The sequence below is a fragment of the Aptenodytes forsteri genome, unplaced genomic scaffold (assembly GCF_000699145.1).
Source record: "Aptenodytes forsteri isolate BGI_AS27 unplaced genomic scaffold, ASM69914v1 Scaffold27, whole genome shotgun sequence".
NCBI classification, from domain to species: Eukaryota; Metazoa; Chordata; class Aves; order Sphenisciformes; family Spheniscidae; genus Aptenodytes; species Aptenodytes forsteri.
The window spans coordinates 2,267,801-2,288,856 of NW_008794407.1; the positions used below are offsets into that span (position 1 = coordinate 2,267,801).

Consider the following 21,056-nt stretch of genomic DNA (forward strand, 5'->3'; position numbering starts at 1 on the left):
TTGCTTTAGGTACGTAGAAATACATAAACGCAGACATATGCAAAATTATTGTGCCATAGAAATGATTAATGATGACAAATCCTACTATTAAAAAGACTTTTCTGGTATTTGCCCTAAACAATTCTCTACTAATTTTCATTACTCTTAGCTGGACCTTTTTTTCCCTCAGAATCTGTTAAGTGTTCTAGACCCAGGTGTCTTTCAAATATTTGTACACAGAAACCTTGTCCTCTTTTACATTACTTCTATTGATATTTTCTGGTGCGTCATTTTTTTCCAGCACCCTATTTGTTTGGATGTGAATGAAAAAGATTTCTTTACAACAAAATGTTTACATATAGTTCTCAATCTTGTCTTTAGGATCCTGTAAAAAGACCACTGAAATATTCTTTAAATCCCAGAGATCACAAGTACCTAAAAGGTGTGAGACAACCTTTTAAGTATATTGGTCACAGAACACCTTAGTCTCCTTGTATTACAAATGCTTTTGAGATACTAACTCCAGTTCCAATTTGGTCATGTGGAATTGTGGTCCTTCTGGGAAGGTGGGCTTTATTTAACTAGTAATTAAGAACAAGAAATTCCCAGTGATATAGCAGGTTTCCCCAGCCATAGTTTCTCTCATCTTCTGTTTCTCCACAAATTCCTCCTTTGGGAAATTGTTTAAAGCTAATCTGGAAGTAAATTCTCATAGTTTCTCAATGAGATTGCCAATCGTATGTTGGTAATTTGCCATGCAAGAGATAAATTGGCTTTTTTTGAGATAGCATTTTGTTGTTCATGGTTTATGTACTGCTTTTCGCATGAATTGTTTAAAGAGCAGTAAGTCATCTGTAGATTTAGTAAGTGTAAATTTGAGCTTGTGAGAGTATAACGCAGAATGCTGGGCCCTGTGTAAAGTTCATTGGCTAAATGTTTATGAATATATAAGGAGCTTTTAGTTCCAATGCTTAAATTATTTCTATCTCCCTTCCAAGTGTAGTTGCAGAAGCCTCCTGTGTCTGGTCTTGGCACATGAGCTTCTTATGATGGGAAGGCATGCACTGATTCCAGCATCATGTGAGCTTCTTGGGAAGGCATGCACTGATTCCAGCATCATCCTGTTGATCCCTGAGAAGGAATTTTCCAGCCACAGCACTCCAGCTACTGCACAAAATAACTCTAAAATTTTGCAGCCATTGGTTACAACTTACTTTGAAACAGAAAAATGTTTAACTGTGCACTGGGTGCAGGTGTCCAGGCGGGGGGAGGTGGGGGTGGGAGCTGCAGGGATGGCCTCTGTGAGGAGAGGCTGGGACTGCCCCATGCCAGACACAGCTGGTCCCAAGCAGAGATTCCCCTGTGACCCTGGAGAGATCCTGGTGGAGCAGTATTTCTCTGTAGCCCCTGGAGAGGCCACGGTGGAGCAGGTATCTCCTGCAGCCCATGGAGAGGACCACGCTGGAGCAGATATCCACACTGCAGCCCTTGGAGAGCCTCACACCACAGCAGGTGGACATGCCCTGAAGGAACTGTGGCCCATGGAGAGCCCATGCTGGAGCAGGTTTATCCTGAAGGACTGCAGCCCATGGGAAGGCCCCAGGCTGGAGCAGGGAAAAGCGTGAGGAGGAAGGAGCGACAGAGAGGAGCTGTTATGGGCTGACCGCAGCCCCTCTTCCCCATCCCCCTGCGCTGCTTGTGGGGAGGAGGTAGAGGAGCTGGGAGTGAAGGGGTGAAGCTGAGCCTGGGAAGAAAGGGGGTGGGTGGAAAGAAGTTGTTTTAGGATTTGTCTTTATTTCTCACCTCCAACTCTATTAAATTGGCAATAAATTAAATTAATTTTCCCCGTGTTGTCTGTTTCTTGCTCGTGACGGTAATTGGTAAATGATGCCCTTGTCTTTATCTCGACCCACAAGCTTTTTCATCTTATTTTCTCCCCCTGTCCTGCTGAGGAGGGGGAGAGAGCACCTCGGTGGGGATCTGACAGCCAGCCAAGGTCAACCCACCACAAACTGTTTTAAGTAAGCTAGAGCTCTCAGAGTCATTTCAGCCCTACTTTTTCATCTTGCTCTTCAACAGACTTAATTATTAATTTGGAAATTATTTCCATTTTCATTTGATTAAATGATATTAGAATTTTTGCCATGAGACAAAAACAGAGAAGCAAACTTCACAGCATTGATTAGGTATCATGATAAAGATGAACATTGGCTCATTTTTAACATGATGATTCATTACTTGGCAAAATTAAGGCTCTGCATTATTTCTATTTCAGTTTCCATTAGGATTTATTATTACCCCAGAAGCTGTAATATGCATTTCTTCTTTTTTTAAAAAAATATGGGATGTCAATGTCCTATAGTTAGAATGGTACTAGAAGTTCTCAGGCCGCTAAATTCAGCACTGCTGCTCGGAAGGTAATGTCATTTCTGTGCACAGGCACAGCACCAGCACTCTGCAGATCTTAGAGACTCGAGAGGAAGTGCAAGAATTCCCCCGCCTGTGTCATACTTGTGTCTGACATCTTGCACGTCCATGTGGGAGAGCTAAAAGAAGAGTTGGCATTTTCCCTTATGTTTTGTAGAACACCCATTGGACTTTGGCTTAAAGGCAAGGGACAATATATCCTTTACTTACTTTCATACACCTGAACTGAGCTACAAACAACAACAAAATAAAGACAGAAAAGGAAGAATACTTGACTTGTGTCAACATTCTTTTTCTCTTTGGAAGAAGGTTCTTCAGTTTAAAGCTCATGAAAGTGGGAAAAATAACAGTAGTGGATTAAAGCCAGAGTTTAAGAAAATACATGTAAATATTTTTTTTACTTAAAAATTAGTTTCCTCATCATTCAAAGACCTAAGAGTCAAACTAAATTGTATACACCTCAGGTACAAATTGACAAAAGATCTAATAAAGCAGACTATATAAAAGCAAGAGCCTTTTTTTTTTCCAGAAAAATGTATTTGTGTTTTAGCTGATCGTATAAAAAGCATTAAATTTAAAAAAAAAGTATATATATTTTTTCAAGTGTTAATGGTTTCACCATTCATTGTAACTACATTCCAAAGTCCTGTAACATCAGGGCACATTATCCTTATCCGTGTAGCACAGTGAGCATAATCTTTACACTGAGGTCACTCTCATCACTACTTCCCCAGAGCCGTTATCTTCTGATGAATCTTCCTGAGGTCTCATGCGGTTGAACAGATGTAACAATACATAGCCACACTGAAATCTTGGTGAGGTTAACTGTGTTGGATGAACTAGGCTTCTGATTCTAAATGCAGTCAGCGGTAACCACAATGTTAGGCTTCTGTTTCTAAATGCAGTCAGCGGTAACCACAATGTCCTTCCTGCTGAGGGTTCTCCTTGATTGCTCTCTTCTATGTCTGTGGCTTTATCGTAGTTTAACACATCCCAGTGCAGATTCACAGCCCTCCAGCGCTTAAACACTCGATAAACAGACGCACCTTCATGTACTATCAGTCCTGAAATTAAGGAAAAAAAATTAAGTTTGTACAAAATGTCACTGGATACCATTTTGAGAGCAAATACAGATGTAACACGTTGTAATGAATCTGGCAATTGCCAGAGCCTATCAAATTACTTGTAACTCTGATAATTAAATAATTGTACATATGCAATACATCTGGTTATTCACGTGTTTAAGTTTGGGAGGCGGGAACATGTAGAGGAAATAAAATTGTTCTGAATGAAAGCTCAGTATAACCAATACTGGAATAATCTGAGCATGCCTAACTAAATAAAGTATTTAGGTTTAAGTAAACCAATATAAAAGAACCTTACTGGTAGATTTGTAAATTGACTGTTTATGCTAGTGTTATCCTTGTTTGTGGTAAGTACTATTTGCTGAGATTTGTACTGGTTTAAGAAGATCTTTAAGTAAGTTAGACCTTCTGTAATGAACAGGATGGTCTTAAACTTGTTTAAGAGTGTTTTGTAGAATTCAGTACAGATACAAACAAATTTAACCGTTTTCACATTCTTAGTTCAACTTGGGAGCACGGAAAATTTATGAAAACCTGAAAAAGCTGTAAGTATAATGGCTTTCCTGTCTTGCTTCAGTAGAGCAAGAAGAAATTAAATGTTGTTATTAACTATGATGAGCATGGCAAGGACGATAGGTTTTCTTCTTTCTCTTCAAAATTCAGTAGACAAAAGTTGAGAAACATCTTTTTTGCTGAGACCGAGGAAATCTTTTAAAAGGTCCTTCAAGGAAAATACAGAGTATCTGGAGTCCTCAACAGACCAATCTGCTTATGAGCTTCCACGTAGCTAATATTTATGCTTATTGTATGCATGCAAGCAATTTATTTACTTGAATGAAACTCTTCATTTTTTGTATGTGTATATATATGTAGATGTATTTATACACACAGTCTTTATGTGTAAGTATTTCAAATATGGATTTACTGGGGAGACACATGGGGCTTCAGCCTTCTTATCAGGTTTTTCCTCTGTTCCTCCACCAGCCTGGTAACCTACGTGGTTCTGAACAATGTCACATGTTTCCTCTGACTCCCTGCTTTGGGAGGAGAGCAATCTGCCTAGCCAAACACATTTATAAATTTTTTGTCCAGTGTGTTTCTTGCCTAAATTTTTCCTATACATGGCCACATCTATAATATGATCTGCGGTGTCACAGGCTATAGTCCTTTACCCCAAGAGATTGTATATCACCTGTTCCTACACAACGAAATTTAGGTGTCTGAGGTCTCTTAGCGGGGTTAACTGATACCAGAAGGGAGACATTCAAAGAAAGATGACACAAGCAGAAAGAATGATAAAAACATTTATATGAACAGCAAACCTCAGATTCAAGTGCAATGATTTGCAGATAGCAATGCCTACTCTAACACATTTTTAAAGATGATTACACTGAAAGATGGAGAAACACAAAGATTGCTTTCAGAAGGACATGATAGCAAATGTAGCATCTCTGTATGACTTTCAAGTTGCCTAGAATTCATTGAAGCATCCGATACAGCAAAACTAACACATTATAAACTTAATTAGATGTTAAGTATTCTAAATGTATTTTGTATCAGCATAGCATTTTAGTGGAAAATTTTCTTGATTGCAAGATGTCTAACTTCATCTTCTCAGATATATATAAAGCAACCTTTCCTAAAAATTTAGCAGCCATGTTAATACATAAATGCACCTTCAAGACTGGTTATATTGACTTAAAAAGGATAAATGTGTTTGATGACCTACAAAATTTACAAACCAAATAAGCCATGGTTTTATTGCTGTGACTAAGATCCCCCCCCCCCTTTTTTTTTTCTGTTGGATTTCATCTAGAATGATAAGGGAGATGAGCCTAATTTTCCTTCTACCTGTCACTGGATCATAGTATTCTTTGGCCCAATTTCCTTCAAGACTGTGAAGAAAAAAAATTGAGAGAACCTATTTAATCCAATGTAAACATTTTTGATACCTGCCTGCTCTCCACTGGAACCTGAGCAACATATTTCAGAATAGAGAAGGAAGCAGTTGAGAAAGGATCATTGAGGTACATGTAGTACATTTAAACATTCAAAAGTATCCTCCCAAAATTATGACAGAAAAAGTCATAGGACTTCTGCTTTTAAGGAGGTCTTTTTTACTGTTTTTGAGCTTTCAGGATTTACTGAAATTATGTTTTCAAAGTTTTCTCAACAATGGCAAGGAAGAGAAGTTTTCTTTAAAAATGAAAGCTGTTATTCACATACGCTCTAAAAGAGCTAAGGAACAAAGGATCAAATATTGCAAGCCTTGAAATAAAGTCACATTTGGCAATGCTGAAGGGGCAAAGGAGTACTTTCATAATTCCTCCCATAAAAAGCTTTAATTCCCATCTGATAAAACTACAGATTAAAAAAAAAAATATGTAGAAGAGGAAAAAGAATTCCAAGAGATCTTTTGTCTCTTTGAAAGATATTTTCCAGGGGCTGGGGGGAAAAAGTTCTCAGCACCAACAGTTCCAAGACCACAAACAAGGGAAAACCCAGGTAAGGTTTAAATGCTGGAGATCTTCCAGTTCAAAAAAAGTTCTGATGCTCAAAATATAAGTAGTTAGTCACTAAAGTGAAGCTGTAAGAAAATGGCAAAGAATCTTCTTTTTATTAAGACTTCCACAGCAATGAATGAGTATATGAGAGAGAAAACAAGGATAAATCCATGAATAATATTGACTTGTTCCAAATACTGTGGTTTCAACAGCACAGAGGACATAGTTGCACAGTCCTAGGGAAAAAAAAAATTACTTGTTTGACCCAGATGATCCCAAGAGGAAGTGTCAGAATTCACTACTGTTAGCTGTTCTGACATTCTGTCCAATTAATATCTACAAGGAACAGAGTTTTGGGATGATGGACCTGGCAAAATGTCCTAAAGGCTCTAAGAAGACTTTACCTTCAGGATTCATTTGTAAGATGTAGCGATTGTAGTGGAATCCAGAAAATAGGATTATGGGGAGATCATAATTTTCTTTTCTTTTATTGCCGAGTACTATGAGATTCTTTCACTCTATCCAGAGGATTTCTTACCCTGAGTCACAAGAACACTTGAAATTTTTCATACTGAATGTCTTTACAAGAAGGCAACTCCTCTTAGTTCAGATGTGGTATTAGGTTCCAATGTTGTCTTATTTATCACACTAATCTCACTTGTAATCATTTAGGAATGGTCCTCCCAGAAACATCACAAACTTTTACCTGGGAATGAAAGACCCTTTTCAGAAACAGACTTTACCACTGGACAAAATCTCATCTCTTAATCCTATTCTGGGGTCCACAGATACAAAAAAATGCAATAAAGTGCTTAAAGCATTAAAGTGAAACATGTCCACTCTAAACATAGTAATAAAAGTCTCTCTAAACTATTTAGAATTAGTGAAAGACTGACTTTCTGAGTAGAGAAATATTAAGTGCAGCTAGATGCATTCATTATAAATAACTTCAGCCTGTACATTTTTACAACTAAGGGAGTTACATGAATGTTGCTAGGCTTCAAGTTCCTTGGTGGGGAAGAAGAGGCTTTCAGAGGGCTATTCACACCTCCCATTAGCTCCCATCTCTTACTCCCTTGCCATAGTACTGGCACCACTCATGTTCCCGGTGCAATGTTACAGTTGCTTTTCACGCTCTAAAGGAGCTGCACTGTTGTTCTGGGATTGTAAGTGAGCTGTTATTATTTGTGAGAGGTTTTGTTCATGTTAGAACCAGTTAGGACTAGTAGTTATGATTATATTCCAGTGAAAACATTGGCTCCCATCTCTTACTCCCTTGCCATAGTACTGGCACCACTCATGTTCCCGGTGCAATGTTACAGTTGCTTTTCACGCTCTAAAGGAGCTGCACTGTTGTTCTGGGATTGTAAGTGAGCTGTTATTATTTGTGAGAGGTTTTGTTCATGTTAGAACCAGTTAGGACTAGTAGTTATGATTATATTCCAGTGAAAATATATAAAATTATATGACCTCACTGTTATGAGAAATAATTGCTCGGTCTACAAAGCAGAATGGCAAAGACTTGCTGTACTGTCCTTCAGTGGCTAAATAAGGGTTTTATTAATTCTTTCCTTTCATATTAACTCATGAACTCATTCCCTTTGGTAATCCCTAAGTAGATGGTCTGATCTTAGCACTATCACTGCAGTAGCTCTGGGTTTCATAGTTTCAATCATCACTACTGCCTATGATTAAAATGCTCAAGGTTTGCCTTAGGAAAACTTCTACCATCAGCAAGTTTCAGAGAGAACAGCTTTACGCCCAGCTTAGATGCAGAAATGTACAAACTAGCGACTTGTAGGATTGAAATTAACACTGATAAGTAAAAAAGATGATCCTGTTAGGAAGAAATTAGAATTCTAGAAAAATTTAGAGTGGAACAAGAAAAGCAATGGATACCAATAAAATATGTGCACTGGAATGAATAGAACATATTATATTGGTGATCTGTAATCTTTGGGATATTTCTTTTGGTGAAAAGATAATCAAGACCAAGAATTAAAATACAAGTTACATGTCATTTACTTGATAAGAAAGTGGGTGGTGTGCTACCTATGGTATATAAATCACTCATTGGGAAAACCAATTAATATGTGCAAGTTTTCAAAGATGTCATATAAATATGTCATTATGTCATTACCTTTGGTAAAACTGCTTTAGAAATGATGACAACAAAACATTTCAAAGAGCACAGATATTTACACTTCACAAATGACCAAAAATATTCATATTGTTTATGCAAAGCTATAGGGAGGCATAACTGAAGGCAGTTGGAATAAGTCTTGGTCATACCACCAGTAACTCAAGCACTTGTCTTGAAATATGTGCTGCACAGGAAAACCCACGTCTGCATAGATTCTTCACTGAAATTAAGAGAGATTCCAGTGGGAGTATAGGTATTCACTCACTGTAAATCCTGTTGAAAACTAAGAGAATGCCATGGATGACTAAACACAAATGAGCGGAGAGGAAATACTAAGTGAGAACTGTGGCTGGCTGTAAGCATTACAAGCTTTGTGATATAAGAGAGTACATATAATATGCAATGGTAAAATCATATGTTAATGCCTTTGGGAAGTCATCAGCATAAAGGACAGTGTTGGGGTTTTTTTAAATCATTCATGAGTAATAACTACATCCATCTATTAGAGAACTTTATTTGAATGTTTTAAATTAAACCTATCAGTCTAAAATCCCTCCCTTTATGATGAAAGAAAAAGATAAAATTGAATAAAGTTGAATATATTAATAAATATTTTTAAGAGTTACAAGAACTCCTGGTCTTACAAGCTTACAGAATGCAGATTACTTGAAATTATATGCAGAATAAATGGGCCGAATGAATCTGGATCATCAGAATTCTACAGTTACCAAACTTCCTTTATACAGCTTTCTGAATTTCCAGATATAGTTTAGTAAACTGTAAGTCATATCTGCACCAAACTTCGTAATTACAAAACAGTGTTCAAATATGTTTAATTATAGTCAGTTTTACATAAAAATTTCCATGTATTATTTATGATTGGACCATAAAATATGCATTTAGGTAATGACAGGCAAGTCAGTTTGTCTGGTGGGTGAAGAAAGCTGCACGTCTACTTTGCTCCTGCATGGTGCCAGCTAGGCTAGAAGCTCCATAGCCATGTGAGGTACATCGTAGTTCAGTAGCTTCCAGTCCAGAGGTGGCCTGAGCCTGGCTGGCTTGAAAGGCAGCTACATAACTGCATGTACCAATCTATTGAAGGCTCGCCTTACAATAGTTTACTTCTACAGATAAATACACTAATATTTCTGATCACCCACAGATGTTCTCAATTGATTTTGAGATTAATTTGGCTTAGGTGTTTTATCTTCAAACAAATGGAAAGAAATGGAAATAGTATGAAATAACTGGTCATTCCAACTAGTTGATGCATACCAAAATAAATTTTTTACAATTGTAATCTTTGTGAAAAAACAGAATTCCATATAAATGAAAAGTTTAGAATGCCTGAAGCACATTTTGTCTTCACTTAGTGTTTTTTTTAAACAAAAGCAAAAATCTCAATATTAAGTGTTAAGCCGGAAAAAGTGGTATTCGGGAATCAGCATGTAAGAGGACATGTAGCTGAGCCCTGTTTTTCCTTTAAAAGCTGAGCACTCGTCCAGAGTATTCGAGATCTAGATTCTGTTCATTTTTGTGTCTGTGAAGATTTGGGTTCACAGAAGAAAGCCTGTGTTCTAAAATATGCCAGAGTGGGCTTCTCTTAGAAAAATTACAAAATAAACAGAACTGCTGATCCAGCTGAAATATAAATACTCTTACAGTAATGGGATGGTTTCAATAAAAGATGATATGGCTTTATGGTTGGAGCAAACACCTGTTTCTTTGCACCTTATTGAGCAGAACTCAGCACAGTTCTTCTGAATTCCCATATATGAGATTGGGATAACACCAACATTTATCACTCAGAAATCTCAAAGCAAACATCAGATAGCATTTGACGTCTGGATTTTCTTGGAATTGTAATTCTAAGAATGTGGTTTAATGTTTGCTGCAATTATTAAATTTTCTGTGCAAATAATCACAGCTATTCTAACAATCAATTCAAGGTTGTTTTATCAAATACCAAAGGGATTTCTATTTAATATTTCTGGGTCCAGTATATTTTCAGAAATTTCAAAACTGATTAAAATTTCTTTGCAGTAAATTGCACTTTCTTTTATAAGATTTCAGCTAGAGTTAAATGACTTGAGACTTTTTAATAGTATAGTAAGTTAGCACTATTAGAGTGCTTTGTAACTGTTTATGATGTACAAAAAACTCGTGTGTCTTCTCTGTTCTTTTCTATTACTAGCACAGTGACCTATATAAGTCTGTGCAACTTAATTTTGGATATGTAGTTTGATGACAACCTCAAGGGCTTCTTCTGCGCTTCATGATGGTACAATCTAATGCAAAGTGGCATCAGTAGAAGACTCGACAGCACGTAATTTTACTAATTATTTTAATAATGTCTTTGTTATTTTCATCTGTTTAACTTCCTGAACTTTGCTAGTGGTCTGTTTTTTCAAGAAATTGAAACTGATCCTGTTCTCACCACTAAGATCTTGAGGCCATGCTTTGATGAATCTGAGAGTAAAGTTTCTTTGGTTCTTTTCTCTTTGCAGTATTTGTAACACTGTAAAAAGAAGTATTTGCCAAAGGTACCAGCTGAGAATAAATCTGCAAAGAACCAGAGTGATCAGTGTCCTGGTTTCGGCTGGGATAGAGTTAATTTCCTTCCTAGTAGCCGGTACAGTGCTGGGTTTTGGATTTAGGATGAGAACAATGTTGGTAACACACCGATGTTTTAGTTGTTGCTAAGCAGTGCTTACACTAGTCAAGGACTTTTCAGCTCCCCATGCTCTACCGACTGAGAAGGCTGGAGGTGCACAAGAAGCGGGGAAGGGGCACAGCCAGGACAGCTGACCCCAACTGGCCAAAGGGACATTCCATACCATGTGATGTCATGCTCAGTACATAAACTGGGGGGAGTTGGCCGGGGGGTGGTGACCGCTGCTCGGGAACTGGCTGGGCATTGGTTGGCGTGTGGCGAGCAATTGCATTGTGCATCACTTGTTTTGTATATTTTTTTATCATTATTATTATTCTTTTCCCTTCCTTTTCTGTCCTATTAAACTGTCTTTATCTCAACCCATGAATTTTATTTTTTTTCCGATTCTCTCCCCCACCCCACTGGGAGTGGGGAGGAGTGAGCAAACGGCTGTGTGGTGTTTAGCTGCCTGCTGGGTTAAACCACAATAATCAATTAGAGTGACCAATTAGAAAAATAGATATAGTCACAGTCTTAAACCACAGTCTGTGCTGTTTAAAGATTTTGAGCTTACCTATGCATACTAGATCCATAAAACCATACATTCCATAGCAGATTTGAAAAAGGATGTCCTTTCTTTGCCATACTGCATAAGGGCTGAAGGCTGACCATAGAAGCCAAGTCACACTTGCTACTAAGAACAGAGATCCTAGGATTACAGCAACCATCTGCACTTTCTCAACCAGTGTTATAGTAATGCTTTGCCACTAAAAGAGAAACAAAGTTGTATAAGATAAAAATGTTATTTTCTGTGATTGTACATTCAACTCCACTTTTTTCCTGAAATCAGAAATTATTTTAATATTTATACATATCTTCATAGATCTTTACTAATATCCTCGATACTGACATTTTATATAAATTTTTTTACCTATTTCACTTTTAGCTAAAGTGAAACTAATAGTTGCTTCCCCATCCCCTCCAGCGTCACTATCATCACCATCTAGCTGTGAACTTCAGAAGAGTTAATAGTTTTATTTCTGTTTTGAATACATACACAAAAAAAGATTTAGTCTTAGGAATGCAACTCAGCCTTTCATATTTGTAGGCTAATGAAGAGAATAAAAAAAATGTTGGGAAGACAATCTTAACTATGTTTTATGTTAGTGTGACAAGTTAAAAGGGACAACTTTCCTTTCCATCCCGCCCCGCTCAAGTCTGAAGCCATTTTCCACTTTCCTGCTGATCATCAAAGAAGTTCCAGGTTATCTCCAGACATACCAAGGGAGTTGGGTCAACCAGTGTTACATTACAAAGAGAGACCTGCAGCCTAGTATGGAAGCAACCTGAAGACTCAGGAGGAGCCCTGAATATAGGCAGCATGAACATTTCTTTTCACTGCACCTCAATTACATCCACCTTTCCAAGGAAGGCTGTATCCTCTGTATGTGAGGTGACTCAGATTTATAGTGTGACAAGATTTAAATATAAAAGAGTATGCTTATTGAATTCTGTCAAGATAAGAATAGAAATAAAATTTTGTTAAAACAAAGAGTCACAAAAGCAAAACACAGCATAAGGAAAAAAGCATTCTAGATTACCCTTGACATAAATAGTCTTTCTTGGCCGTAATTGTCTAAATTAGCTTGGCAGACTCCCCACTCTAGCCCCATCAGCTATTCAAGAGCTAGTACGCAGACTTTGTAGACTGCCATCTTTCCCGTTCCTAACTTTGAACATACCTGTCCCCTTATATGGTTGCAATAGGGAATAAGTGGAGAAAGAGCTACTGAAGTAAGGGCTCTATTACCTTGTTTCCCATCTGGCAATAATTTTTCCTTTTTACTGTTACTTTATGAAAGCTTTCTCTTTTTACCAGCAGTAAAAACATACCCAGTACTGTATGATCGTAGGATGCTATGGGTACCCAGTACTGTATGATCGTAGGATGCTAGAATAATTCAGGTGGCAAGGGGCTGTGGGACGTCTCTAGTTAACTTCCTGCTGAAAACAGGGTCAGTGATGAGATCGGACAAGGTTGCTCAGGGCTTTATTCAGTAACACCTTGAAAACCTCCAAGCATGGAGACTGTTCAGCCTCTCTGGGCAACCTGTTCCACTTTCCTCAGGTTGAAAAATGTTTTTCTTAAAAAATGTTTTTGTTATATCCAGGCTGATCCTCTTTTGTTCCATCTTAAGCTCTCTTCCTCCCGTCAGGTACCACTGTGAAGAGCCTGGGTGAGCAATGAAGTCCTTTGCCCCTTTCATCTCTTTCAGCTTTTTCCATTAACTGTTGCCTAATTTGCACATCTGGTGCTGCATGCCTTCTCTTGTTGCAGCCTTCTGAATATAATAGTACAAAAGACAGCTGTATAACAATTTGTAAATTGTCTATCTTGAAATACTATCCTTTTATAATGAACTTATTAAACTCATACTAGCTATTTCATTGAACTTCAGGGTTTGGAATGGGGCTATTCATATTAAATAATACCTTTTTATGGTAAAGCAACTATGGATACTCATTTCCTTTGTCAGAAATTTTTTTTATAAGGTGTCCTGGTTTCAGTTAAACCACGACATAAGGGCAAGGAAGGTCATTAACAAGTGATGCATGACAGAACGGTGTGAGCTTCTCATGACTCGGATATTAGTTGTATACAGGATTTAAATGTCAGGACTGAAATTCATAGAACTCTCTTTAGACTCTATAGGGATGTGTTCAACAAAATTATTTCTCATTTCTCAGCTGAAGCCACATAGTGTGACTTGGCAGAAAACTGTCAAAAATGCTCTTCGTTATGTATCTCTTTCTAGCTTCTTTCATTATCAGTGTGAGACAGACCTGTAATAGATTTGTTCGGAATGTGCTTGAAATCAAAGTACATTTACATGAAGTAAAGCTTTAACTGTCACAAAATATTAAACTGTCAAATTCATGGAAGAAGCTGGCAATAAATGGAAAAAACTGTTATGTCACTGAAATAAACAGCAGACATTTCACAGTGCAATTTCAGCAATGCAGAAGTTCATAAACTCACTTCAGCTTATTTTGATTTTCTTTTTTTTTTTAAACTTAGATTACTCATAATTATTCTGCAAAGATAGCACTGAATAGAAGGAAAAGTAGCCCAAACATTTGGGATAAGTAATGTAGCATGCAGTCTAGCTATAAAGCCCATCCCTTATTCTGGTGTTGTCTGACAACCAATTTCTATTCCTATCTCCCACTCCCAACCAGAATCAACCACTTGTACCATCTTTTTCCATCTCATGTTGGCTTACCCAAACTTTTTCTTTCTAGAAAAGCTTGGCCTTGAAAAGTCCTAAGAACGATAGATACAATCCTCACCTCTTCCTAGCATCTTCTCAAGAACGTATTCTAGTTATTTTGCTATTCTCCTGATCAGATGAATTGTCTGTCAAGAATGCAAGCGATTGAATCTCTCAACCTCAATAAATTCAGTAATTCCAAAGATTCAGCATATTAGCATGCTATGAGCCAGGAAGGGGAGCCACTCCAATTACTGAGAAAATGCTCAAGCGTTCCACAGGTTGTAGTTCCTAACTCCTTTGCCTTTAAAAATCAAAGAACAGTTACAAAACAAAACAAAACAAAGAACAACAAAACAAAACAACCAAGAACCCCAAAAGGGGGTTGGATGTTTTCTTCTATTACTCATCTACTTTGGCCTTTGTGGTATTCACTTTCTTCTACAAAAGAAACTATAGTCCTCCACCTTCCTCAATATGAAGGTCAGCAATAACCAAGCAATTTAAACATTTTAGGAAAGTTACCTCCCTATTAGTGTAATCTGTAAGTTAAGCTAATTGATGAGACCCCACAGTAGATAGAGGAGGAAGGACTGTATGCATAAGATGGAAGGCATTCAAGACGCCCAGACAGTTTTATGCGAAACTGCTAACTTGCCTCCTAGTGCTAGGCAGTCTGCCATAAGAATCCAACACCGTAAGAGTCATAGGGTGGGATGGATTAGTATTAAGCTCTAACATGTGATCAGTTTGGGGACCTTGGTTTCTGTGTATGTCCCACCTTAGCACTAATGGCAAGAAGACTGTGGATGTTCCTGATGGCTAACTTAGCCCAACTGAAATTTCCTCCTCCTTGCCCCCTTCCAATCAGTTTTGATTCAGAGCAACCCAAGATTGCCTCTTGGGAAATAAGTGTCTTGATTATTTTTCCCTTAAGTTTTGAGTTTGGGTACAAATTATAAAAAGCAAACAGATCTTACTGAGACAGACGTATTTTTCACATAATGAAGAAGGTATTCCGTAGTTATGACATTATTCACATGTAAATAAGTTTGGAAGGTTCAGTCCTTTACTTAGCCATGGACAGTATTAGCCATTAGGCAACGAGAGGAACTACATAGGACTGTATTGTTTGGTGGCATTGCATTTCATAACAAGGCTTGTGAAGAGGAACTGGAGTTGTGGTCACACTGTTTTCTTCTACCTGAAGTCTTACAGCATAGCTAATATGTGTGAGTATAGACTCTGACAGACACCCAGGAACAGAAGACTCCTTTTCTAAGACTAAGATTCTTTTTATATTTTTGATTTATCACCATCATTTACCTTATTGTATGCCCTGTTACATGTTGTTATAATCACTTCACCTTTTAATGTCAAATTAACAGCTTACAATAAAGAGGTCGCAAAAATAATGCAGTAAGAATAATTCAGCGATAGTTAGTGTTGAGAAATTGCATTTAGAATTTAACAGACTGAATTATTTAACATTCCAAATTGAATGATCTCATTATTAGTGTGTCATAATTTAAATCCATTATTTCCATAAAGTTTCTCATTTTCTTCACATAACTTGTCTCACAACTCTTAATTGCTCATGATTATAAAATATATTATGACTTCCTAATTTGTTTTTGTCAGTTGCTGACTATACATTCCATAATCAGTAACAGTTCTTTTAGCTAAGTATTTTGCCAAGTTAGAAAAGACCTATACAGCCTTTTGGTGTCAGCTTCTGTAAAGTACATGACCCTAAAAAATGAGAAAGATTACCATTTTTGCTTAAAAACTAGAAGTTGCAAGAAAATTTTAAATATTTTGTGTCTAGACAGCTATAATAATGTGAGCAATTTTTCAAAGACAGATTAAATCTCATTTAAATATCTGTGAAACAGGATCCCATTTCATATTCCTTCCCATCATATCTGTAGTGTTATGATTTACCATGCCATCCCTGTTGCCCATGAAAAGAACGCATTTTACTTTAATATACTATGATGAAATCTTCCTTTGAAAATGGTGCCTTCATAAACAAAATATAATTCATGCTCCTGATTTTAATGTAATACTGTCTGTCTCTTGCAAACTTCCTACACTTTTAATTCTACTGACACTTCATTATGTTTGGTTCTTTTAATCTTTTATTTACCACTGGTTTTCCTTTCATTAATCATTTGGGAGTCTAGTACATTAATGGTATGCTATAGTTCTAATGCTGACCCCAGAAACATTGCTCAGCTTTTCTTCTAAGGGCTCTGTCAAGCAGAAATACTGCATAATTCTTTATTTTTTGAGGTTGAGACTTCCAGAAGTTGAAAGAAACATATTGCTTTGATGGATTAACTGTTAAAGAATAAAGTTAATACAGTTATATCCATGTCCTTACTAACATAAAGATGGATATAATATTCAAAGATCCGTCATCTTTGAGATAAAGTGATAGTAACTTGCATTTTTTTTAATGGTGCCTTGTAAAAGCCCATTGATTATTGTAAAATACATGGCAGTAAATTGATCTAAAAAGTACTGACTGAGACTGTGCTTGTACGTAGAATACATTACATGAAAAATGTCTGCAATGAAACTACAGGTTTTCCTATATCCTTAATAAAGAACATCTGAAATTTCCTTATGGCTCCCCAAATGTGTACCTGCTTCAACTGTCCCAGTTTGTAATCCACCACAATTCCTTAAACCAAAGAGCTGTTGGGGGTTACCCCACTCTGTTCTCTCAGAAACACAGCTTTATTATAGACACTGCTGACTGAAGCCTTCTCATTCCCTCTAGTCATTCTGGAATGCGTATTTTATATAAAAGTAACTAAAAATAGCTGGCAATGACCTATTATAACATAATATGATTAACCTGAAGACATATCAATTATATGACTTCAAAAAGCTTTTGTTAGATTGCTCTAATTGCTCTGATTGCTAGAATCAGACAGTTCTGACAAGAAGTTCTTTCCTACCGTCATTCATTATGCATAGTAGGATTTGCAATCTGTGTATGTATGAATAAAACTCTTACAGAAGCAAAAGAGCACAATGATTAAGGTCTAACAAACCATTTTTGAAATGCCTGTTCCTTACTTTATCTTGTTAGTAGTCTAGATAATTAGATAATTAAGTTTTCTAACATGTTTTGCAGAAAGCACACATTGACTACATGATCTAATATGCAGTGATATTGCTAACTTACCAGCCTGGATAGACGATGCATAGTTTTGAGTACACATACACACACAAACAGTTGAAATGTCATTTTTGGCTACAGACTTCTATTTCTATGTCTTTTTTTCAAAAAGAATCAATGCCACAAAAATTGCAGCTCACCATTAATGCTTACCTATTTTGATAAATTATTAACACATAGAGTGCCTGTAGTCATAACGCCCATTATCTTTTCATGTATCAGAGAGCTCATGAATACAGATAGTTTGGCTTGTATGTAACTTCTCAGTCTGCTTGGAAAGCTGTACCAATATTTTACTTGGGACATTCTGAAAGCATAACGTTTACTGTGGAGATACCGTCCATCCATGCACCACATAAGCAATTTAGCTGATAGCTCCTGGAAGTGTTGGCTTACTGCGTGTACACAACTGAGTAGAACATCTACACCTACAGTAGACACATCTTGGATTTCTTAGTGCCCAGAAGTCTGGACATCCTAAGCAATGTACAAACTCTTCAAATTCTATTACATTCATTTTTCAAAATCTTATTATTTATTGCACGTTCACTGTTCAGCAGAACAGTTTAACATTTCATCTTATGATTTTTTTTAATGATGTTAGAATCAAGATCTGAGACCACAAGCAGAGCTGAAAAATTATTAGTAGTTATCTCTTGCTGCTGGCCAAAACATAAAAGGAATGAGGCAAGACTGCAAGATTTTGTGACCATTTTCACTCTCTTAGACACAGAAAGTGGGTATTTAGTTTTAACGGTACATGGAGGTGAACTCCCTCTCCACTTTGAGGCATTCAGAGTTTCTGGAAACATCCAAACCTGTTGATTAAAATAAGGATATTAATCCAGGCTGTTAATCCTCCTGTCTATTAAAATAAGGATTGCAATTTTATCCAGTCTCAAAAGAAAGGCTGGCCCTTTAATAATGAGCATACTTGAACCAGGAATCATTCCACAGTAACTAATATAGTATTCTCAACACCTAAAAGCATATGAAACCAAAATATGAAACCTGCTAAATGTCCTATTTGTACCAAATAGTATTTTTTTGATTCTTGATTTCCGCTTCTCATTAAGAATTGCCTGTCAATCTACCAGGATCACATTCTGCCCAAAATATATATCACAAAATACTTAAAAGTCATGGTGTGTTGTAGAGATGTATCTGTGAGAAATATGTAAGGTTAAAGTGAATTATTCTCAAGTCGGCTTTTAACTCATACGAGACTCTAGCCAGTTAAGTTTAGCTTAGTGGCTTAGTTCACCAGTATTTTGAACATTCCATGGACATGTGTATATTTGGTAAAAGTCAGTGAATGAAAATTACTACTCTACGTGAATAAATACTATTCCTACTGTAAAGCAGGAACTGTTCAATTTCTGTTGCAGCTTTATTGGAAATACTGAGTTTCATTGCAACCTAGCTGTGCTCTTGATAGCATTACCTGAAAATTAAATATGAATGAATGGAGGAAATGAAAGCCTGCCATGGTTGTTGCATTCTCTGTAACTCAAAGATGATCTGCAAAATTAAACTGAAAACAGCTCAAGCATAGACTGTCATGTTATGGATAGGTGAGAAAAAAACATTTATTCTAATTAGTAACATTTATTCTAATTTTAACATTTATTCCAATTACTGAGAGGAAGTAAGTTTCAGCAAGCTTATAAGCCAGTTGTGTGAAGGAGGTGTTAACAATTTTCATGCCGTCTAGTCGCTTAGGAGGGTTAACTATGTTTTGCCTATACAACTCTGTACTTCTCTGGACACAAACAGACGGTATCAAAAAGGGTTCTGGAGTTGCTTTTTCCTTCTCTCCTGGAAAAGAAACTGTTTGTAAATTCTAGCTAAAACTGTTGAATACTTTTAACTGAAAAAATGCTGAGCATGAGGCTAAGATCGTGTAGCTCATTATGATATTAATACACTCACCAAAGATGTGTAAAAAATTGCTCAGCATGGAGGGACAGAACAAGCCTCTTCCACAAAAATGCCCTGGCCACCAGTCAGTATATAGAGGGATCATCTGTTCTTGAGGTCTTCTTGTCTATCTCATTGAAAGTATTCAAGTATTAATTCCAGCTTATCTACTGAAACTCATGTTTCCTCTTCTAGCTGGACTTGCTGAAAGTGCTGGCTACTCCTTCTCTGTCTTTTTGACTCTATGGATGATTAAATATTTTTCACAACCCATACAAGAGGAAACACAGAGGGTTTATTTGAGAATATTCTACACCCTAATGGTTGGTGCATTCCCTTGTGAGAGACCTTGACTCAAACCCATTGTTCAGCTGAGTTAAAGCAAGGTTTTAAACTTCCACCTCTAAAGATACTATTTTAATAACTGAAATTTACATGGTGTTCAGGATATTCAATAGTAGAACTCCTTCAAAGTAATTTATTGGAACACTTCCAGTTCCCATACAATACATTGATGTTCACTGAACCAAACAGAAAGCAAATGAAATTGATTCCTCTATTCATATCACCTCCGTAGGGATGAGTAAGGAGATGATTTTAGCATGGTACAAAGCATCAGGACCTATTTTTGACACTGGCCTATTTCAGTGGGTTCTGGATCCTGAAAAAGAGGTCGTGGAAAGGCCTTTCCTGGAAAAGAACCATACAAATGATGTGAAGGTGGAAGAAATGCCATATCATTGGAATTTTAGAGTTCAAAGTTCCCAGTTTACTGAAACAAGACTGAAAGAGGACTCTTCTAAGGCATTTAAGTACTGTACAAAGGGTAGAAAATGCTAAGTATTAATGTGTTTTTCCAGTCCAGGCACAACACAAAATGATGGTTAGATGATGGAGCCAAAGAATGTGGATGTACAAACAAATTCAATTGGATAAGCACAGTTAAGAAGTTGTAAAGCATCAATTACAAACATTTTGTTTAAAGTACACAGTATTTACTGCTTTCTACTATCTGTTTCTAGGCAGTCCATGAATCCAAAGACATGAAATCAAGTAGTGCATCACCGTCTGTTGTCACTGGATTCCCCTGCATCTGGCAACATTATTTATAGCTGAGAATCAGGGATTTCACAATAGTTCTGGCACAAAACAACTCTGTACCCTTGGCTAGGCACAAAGAAGCACCTTCACTGTCCAACCTTCTTCCTATTGCTATATGGCAATGATGTGTTTCAGCAGTGAAGGATACAACCTCACCAGGTACAACCTCGATTTGTATTTGAGTACAAATATTGGCCTTTGGCCTTTTTGGCCCTGAACAAAAACTAATTCACAGAATGGGATCAGAATTTTCATGTGAACATCTGGAAGACACAGAACATGAGGGAAGAGACAATCCTGATTTCATGTGCTTCTTTGTAAGATACAAAACAAAGGAAACTTCAGATTTTGAGGGCAACAAAAAGACTAAAGAAACGTATCAGAGGTAAGGCTGTTGCTTTGTCTAATCCCTAAGCAAGATTATGTATATCTTGGGCAAAGGATAAAAGGCAGGATGATAAGAATACCAAGTATTATCTACTAGCATGTAATCATGAAGATGTCAATCCTGGGTTCTGGCTTGTACAAAATCTGGCAGAGCCTGCTCTAAAAGTCAATTAGAATGTAATTTATTAGATTAGCAAATCAATTAGATTGATTTTGTAATCAATTAAATTAGCAATAAATCTTCACTTGAAGACAACTTAGTCATAATTATAAAATTTTAGACTGTGCAAATGAATATGGTAAATAACATACTGCTTGAAAATTTGGCCTAATGGAAGAATTAACATATTTATTTATTATAATTGTTTTATATATTACATATTATGTATTAT

General features: G+C 36.8%; 1 protein-coding gene across 1 annotated transcript in view; it reads right to left on the bottom strand.

Moving 5' to 3' along the window:
• Positions 1 to 3,105: 3,105 nt before the first annotated feature.
• MARCH11 (membrane associated ring-CH-type finger 11) overlaps positions 3,106 to 21,056 on the bottom strand; it is a 70,926-nt gene continuing 52,975 nt past the window's right edge. Inside the window, exons 5-6 of the mRNA XM_009288099.1 lie at positions 11,366 to 11,558; positions 3,106 to 3,470 (exon numbers count right to left, since the gene is read on the bottom strand). Of these exons, the coding sequence (XP_009286374.1) occupies positions 3,106 to 3,470; positions 11,366 to 11,558 (558 nt within the window). The remainder of the gene's footprint in view (positions 3,471 to 11,365; positions 11,559 to 21,056) is intronic.